Source organism: Lissotriton helveticus, chromosome 12 (assembly GCF_964261635.1).
Source record: "Lissotriton helveticus chromosome 12, aLisHel1.1, whole genome shotgun sequence".
Taxonomy (NCBI): domain Eukaryota; kingdom Metazoa; phylum Chordata; class Amphibia; order Caudata; family Salamandridae; genus Lissotriton; species Lissotriton helveticus.
Genome location: NC_136073.1, coordinates 739,681,448 through 739,688,194, shown reverse-complemented (window position 1 = coordinate 739,688,194; position 6,747 = coordinate 739,681,448). Strand labels below are relative to the sequence as shown.

The following is a 6,747-nucleotide window of genomic DNA, read 5'->3' as shown; positions in this document are numbered from 1 at the left end:
CGCTTTGCAATTCTTCAATGTAACTGTTACACAGTGGTATGTCATCCTCGTCCCAGCTACAAAACGTCACTGAACAGTGTGATCCTGGCCACATAAACAGCGGTTTCTCCCTTAAAAGGAGCGGGCAGTGGCCGAGTTAGAATAAATTCGAGGCCACCAGAGAGTCCGGAGTAAGATTCTCTTGTGCACCAGTGGGTTTGTTTCTACTGCTGGAGGTCACGCACCATGGTGAACCGTAATGGCTTTTACTTCCGGGGCAAGAGCGCGGGACGCAGTGAAGCGCCGAAAAAACGCTTCGACGCCTCGTCAGGGGTAGTAAACGCTATATAAATGTAATTACAATACAATTATAAGCTGAGGGCTCCTACTTGCCGTGACCTCAAAGATACCCGTGTAAATCACTGCCACCTGTTTAGAGCTATTAGCAGAGATACTGGTGGTATATATATATATATATATATATATTTTTTTTCTTCTGCTCAGTGTCACGAGACGTTTTAGTCACTAATTCAGAATAAAGTGCAGCATCTCCTTCAGTATTTTCAATTATGAACGGAGGCCCGAAAGATGTGAAGTCAGGTCTGGGAGATGCAGGTTTATCATGTATTTAATGGTCGGCCATTTCACCGAAGGCCTCAGAAAGCATCTTTTTTGTCCCGCGCATCTTCCGCTTGGAAGTGAATGCTGCATTTCAAACTGCAAATTGTGGATTTAGCGCCTTTTTTATATTTAGTTTAAGGAGATGCATTACACGTCCTGGGAAAACGAATATGCTGTTCTTCAAATCAGCTTCAGGGTGCGATGCAAACATTACTCGCACTTTCGCGTCTCAGATGCGCTGTGTTTGTTGGAATTAATGTTATTCCGAGAGGGGAGAGTCTTTTTCGTGCTTTGGTTATTTATGCGAAAAGAGCCTACATAGAGAAACTGGATCGTACTAGGCGCTATGCAGAATATATTACATTGACTCTGACTGGGTTAGTTACCATCATGCATGCGTATAAGGGTGAAAGCTGGGTTTACGACATTTCTCTAGCTGTCTCCGTTCCTGTGGGTTGTTTGCGGATACCGCGGGTGTTCCGCCTTCTTCCTCTTAGCTGCCTGCGCTGAGTGTGAAAGTGATTCAGGTTTGCGCTGAGTGTGAAAGTCATTCAGGTTGGCGGGAACCAAGGCAGTTTATGACCCGAAAGGGGCATCTATATGTGTAGCGTGTGTTTGATTCAACAGAAAGAAAGACAGGAGATGAAAGGATGAGATCTCAGGGGATGAAAGAATTAGATCCCGCAGGAGTCTGCGGGTGAAAGGAAGAGATCTGGCAGGAGTCAGGGGGTGAAAAGATGAGATCCGACAGGAGTCAGGGGATGAAAGGATGAGATCCCGCAGAAGTCGGGGGATGAAAGGATGAAATCTGGCAGGAGTGGGGGGGATGAAATGATGAGATCCGGCAGGAGTCGGCGGATGAAAGGATGAGATCCCGCAGGAGTCGGGGATGAAAGGATGAGATCCCACAGGAGTCGTGGATGAAAGGAAGAGATCTGGCAGGAGTCGGGGGATGAAAGGATGAGATCCGACAGGAGTCAGGGGATGAAAGGATGAGATCCCGCAGGAGTCAGTGGATGAAAAGATGAGATCCGGCAGGAGTCAGGTGTTTGAAACCGACATGGTTTTTCGCAATCCATTCTCAGCTACCCTTTTTACAGGTTCTCCGTTACTTTGGGCGTGGAACTGATACATGATTCAATAGATAAATTTCTGGTTACAGACACAGTGCAGAAGGTTAGCACATTTCTTGGTTATTTTCATTCTTATAAGGGAAAGCTTCCAGAGCAACCGACTACAAACGGACGTGCCCAGGGTCACACAATTTGGTTACATGGAGAAGAAGAAGGGATCAGAGCTCCGGGGAGTCGCAAAGAAAACAATGCAACACATTTCTGGGGCCAGGGCCGAAAACGCCTCTGTCACGTCGGGCAAGAAATACCTAAAGATTGTTATATAATGATAAATCAATGCGTAAAGATACTGAAGCAACAGGGGGTGACAGAAGAGGAAACCGAATGATCAAAAAAGGAGGAGGGATCCCTTAAAGAAAGTGCAAAACCCACACGGGCAGCAGGAGGCCCGGATGACAGCCACCGATCTTAGACCGCAGGATTGCCCCCTGGGCATGGGCACGCGCCCGCGTGGGTCTAAGTACAGTAAAATGCCAATGGCGACTGGATGAAACCGACGGGGATCTCATTTGTGGGGTGCAGACGCCCCCCGAAAACAGGCCGCTGAGAGGGGTAGGCGCTTAAGACAGCTCGGTGGGCTGAGTGGCAGTCCCGCAGCAGAGATCGGAGTGTAACCCAAAGCAATGTTCCAATCCCGGCGGGTAGCGCCTTGCACGCTGAGTAGCGCCAAGATAAACTATGCAGTTATTTAAAATCACACCCGCGCACAAGCTGCCGCGAGCCCTGGGTGTTGTAAGCACCACACACCTCGCTGTGACGTGCCAACAAGTTATGGATGGCTTTACCAACTAGTAAAGAGGGTGCGAGGCAGCAGAAGACAAGGAGAGGTGACGAGATATCTTCTATGTCCGAGCGCCTCGCCAAGAGAGAGAGGCACACCGAGGCGACCCTGCGAGCTGTGTCAGGCCGAGAGCGCAGAGCCGGGGGTGTCCAGCAGGGGGCGATTGGCGAGACATGCAAGGTAACAGGTTGGCGTGCAGGGAGAGAGATGCAGCGATGAGAGGCCGAGAGAGGGGAGATGCTCAAACAAGAAGCTGACAGGAGGATGTCTGATCGCGGTGACAGGCCCGAGAGAGTGAGGTGTGCACAGGAGAGACTGGCAGGCGGGGGGCAGCACTGACATGCATTGCCGGGAGGGCTGAAAGAAGGGGGGGGCGTGACGGATAAAGAGCCGGGAGAGACGCTTCAGTGACGGGCAGCGGGGCGGGAATCACGGCTGTCCCGAGGGGAGAGAGAGGCCGACACACCTGGGGAAGGGACCGCAAGGTCAGAGGAGTGAAAGAGAGGGACCGAGACACCCCGGGTAGGCACTGGAAGGTAAAATTGTAAGGAGTAGAGTCTGAGACACCCCGGAAGCACAGGTGTAAAAATAGTGGCTGAGGAACCCCGGGTAGACAGTGGAAGGCAAAGGTAAAAGGTGTGAAAGATAGGGACCGAGACACCCCGGGTAGGCTCTGGAAGGTAAAGGTGTGAAAGGTAGGGGGCTGAGATACCTGTGTTAGTCGCTGCAAGGTAAAATGTGTGAAAGATAGGGGCTGAGACACACCGGGTAGGCACTGGAAGGTAAAAGGTGTGAAAGGCTGAGACACCTAGGATAGGCACTGGAAGTCAAAAGGTGTGAAAGGTAGGGGGCTGAGACACCTAGGATAGGCACTGGAAGTCAAAATGTGTGAAAGGTAGGGGGCTGAGACACCTAGGATAGGCACTGGAAGTCAAAAGGTGTGAAAGGTAGGGGGCTGAGACACCTAGGATAGGCACTGGAAGTCAAAAGGTGTGAAAGGTAGGGGGCTGAGACACCTAGGATAGGCACTGGAAGTCAAAAGGTGTGAAAGGTAGGAGGCTGAGACACCTAGGATAGGCACTGGAAGGCAAAAAGGTGTGAAAGGTAAGGGGCTGAGACACCTAGGATAGGCACTGGAAGGCGAAATGTGTGAAAGGTAGGGGGCTGAGACACCTAGGATAGGCACTGGAAGTCAAAAGGTGTGAACGGTAGGGGACTGAGACTCCCGGATAGGCACTGGAAGTCAAAAGGTGTGAACAGTAGGGTTTTTTTGTGGTGTGGCAAGGCGGCCATGGACTCTGGTGCAAGCACGGAAAATGGATTCGTAGTTCCAGCTAGGTAGTAAGATACAGTCACAATTTGGTTTCAGAGGGCCCCTCGCACCCTAGGGCGCCTGTGACACTGCACCGGACGCCCCTGGATGAGGTGGGCCTAAAAGCCTGCGTAGTAGGCCAAGTGGGGAAAGCCTTCCGTGGATGTTCAACAATCAGGGCATGTGCTGAGGCAGCTTTGTTCCTATGCCTTCACCTGAAAATATAAAATCCTGCATGTAAAGGTGATAGCGACCCCTGAAGGTGCCCTTGCTGCCAACCAGCCTCCTATTATATTCCGTAGAGTGATTTCCGAAGAAATCTCAAGACACTCTCCAGAAGCCGCATCTCACGGGGTGTGTGCAGGACACGGAACACCGCACAGAAGCGATGATCTTCATGCAACAATATCAAATATATTAAACAATGTTATGCACCAGATATAGACTCCACTCAAAACCCAAAGGGCCTCCTAACAAGGAATGCAGAGTCAACATCTGATCCCTGTAGCAGGCACCAGTAAACTACTTGAAGTAGGTCACTTGACCAGCAGAGCGCCAAGAAACCGCTAGGTGTTAGTTGCGCTTTATAAATATTTTTTACATTACATTACAGAACTGTACGAAGGGCACGTCCAGCTGTTTGGGTGAATGAGGAACTCACTCAAATTGTTTTGTAGTATTATTTTGTAACAGCAAAGCACAAACCCGCCATGATAGCATTACAGCGCCTTCCGACAGAACCAGGATCCTGTACATATTTTTAGGAGCATGAAGACTGAGTAACTTACCAGGAATCACAGGGTTTTGAGAGATCGCTGGGATTCAAACCTGGCTTCCGGGCTCCCTAGTCAGACGTACGGCCACTAGGCCACATCATCTTCTTGGTTGCCAGCTTCGGTAAGCCACTCTGAAGATGCCCAATCTACTAACAATTTGTGAGGAACTAATATTTTTTTCTCAGAAAAATCAAACCCCTGTCGAGGCTTTTTTGGAAACCATCTCTGGACTGCCATGGCTTCCGAGGTCGACGTCCAGTGAAATGTCCTCCACCTTCCCAGGTACCACCCACCAAACTGCCCGGTCACTAACGTAATGAAACTTGAGGGGTCCTCCCTGCAAGGCACGTGGTGGGGCCCCCTCTGGGATCAATAAGGAGCTGTGCAGCCAAAGTGCTGTGCTGAGGGGGCCCACTGGAGCTTGGGGCCCCCGCCACACTGCGGGGGCTGCGGAGGCCTGTGCAAACGCCCCTGTGTCCGGTCTTCAGACCCACAGAATGGAGCTTCTTGTTCCTTCTTACGCACGTCAATACGTTGACATATCACTCTTTCTTCATGGTTATTTTATTCTCCTCAACTATCCCATATTTCACTTGTGTGTACACATCCTACCTGAAACTCCCTAATAAAATTGGCAATCTATAAAAAAGTACCCTAGACACAAAAGGGTGGGGAAACGGAAAGATACATGACCCTACTCCTCCGCCATCCCGTCTGCCCCGGACTCACCTTCCCTTCTCATGCCCACCTTCAGGCACTTCTTGAGCCGGCAGAACTGGCACTGGTTGCGGTGGTGTTGGTCGATGGGGCAGTCCCGGTTGCCACGACAGGTGTAGCTCAGGTTCCGTCGCACCGACCTCTTGAAGAAGCTCTTGCATCCCTCGCAGGTGAACTGGCCATAATGCTTACCGCTTGATTTGTCCCCGCATACCATGCAGTCCACGCAGGGGGGAAGCCCTTTGTCCCCGGGGTCCTGGCTCTTTGGAGGGCCGGAGGAGGTGTGTGGGGTCCCGCCAGGATCTTGGGAGCACAGAGCAACTGGTCCCACAGCTTGGCCGAGATCCTCCTGCCAGGGGCTCACCACCATGGCCATCGTAAGACAGGAAAAAAGTTACAGAGGTGTCCAAAGAAATCCACTGCTACAGAACAAGGACAAATGCCTTGACAGAATTCCAAATCTACCAGAACATCCAAAAGATGGAAAACCCAAAAATGGTAAAAGTGTCTCTGCGTTCAGGATGAAACTGGAGATCAGGCTCCTTATTGAGGCCTTCTGGAGCTAGAGTGTTCAGTTTTATAGTCCACCTCTGTCTGACAACAAATGATGGGGGCTCAGATGAGAGTAAAGCAAAATAAGTGGGGGAAGATCAGTCCAGAAGCTGCGTGTTGTGGTGGACAGAGGGGCTTTGTTCTGTAGTGCGCAATGTCTACGCTTCCCAAACTCACTCTTTCTTGCTTGTAAGCTATCCAAAGCGATCAAGCGGCCAGGTCTGATATCTGACCTCCACAATCTGGACAACTGATGTCTTATTTCAGTGAAGTGAGCTTTGGAGCACAAACTGTACCAGTGACATCATCTCCTGGCTGGGTACATATGTTTTCAGTGTGTCCTCCGTAAGACGCCTTTGTCATTCTGCGTAAATGCCGCGTTTTACACACTTTCTTGAATAGGATGAAAAACAAGCCTGATTTCAAGAGTTTTTTAGACCAAATAGAATATTAAGTCTTTTTATTTTTATTTTTGTATCTGTGCTTATCTGACAAATCCACGATACGAGTTCATTTCTGTCCATTTATCCATTTCTTCCCAGAAACAGGGTGAGGTGGAATACTGTATTTTCAAGTCTGTGGGAAAGAAAGACAAGAAAAAGGAGACAATTAACATCTCATGAATGACTGTGCGGCAACAATGCACCACCTCTCCATGGAGAATTCCTGCGCACCCCTGAGCATCTCCCAGCTGGAGGGCTTCCAGAGATGGAGCGGGGAGGGCCACACGCCCTCGGCTGAACCTTTCACGGCATCTTAACTAAACGCCAATGTCTTGCAATATCTGAAAGTGCTTCATAACGGCACACTTACATTTCTAGCCTGCGCTGCATTTTGGAGGGAAAACAAGTGTTTATTTAGTTAGTTGTAGGTATT

At 50.0% G+C, this 6,747-nt stretch overlaps 1 protein-coding gene across 2 annotated transcripts in view; it reads right to left on the bottom strand.

Moving 5' to 3' along the window:
- LOC144798415 (nuclear receptor subfamily 2 group F member 5-like) overlaps positions 1-6,747 on the bottom strand; it is a 77,274-nt gene that overhangs the window by 67,944 nt on the left and 2,583 nt on the right. For both annotated transcript variants that reach the window (XM_078669286.1, XM_078669287.1), the window contains exon 2: positions 5,332-6,447. In XM_078669286.1, the coding sequence (XP_078525412.1) occupies positions 5,332-5,695 (364 nt within the window). In that variant the 5' untranslated portion in view covers positions 5,696-6,447. The remainder of the gene's footprint in view (positions 1-5,331; positions 6,448-6,747) is intronic.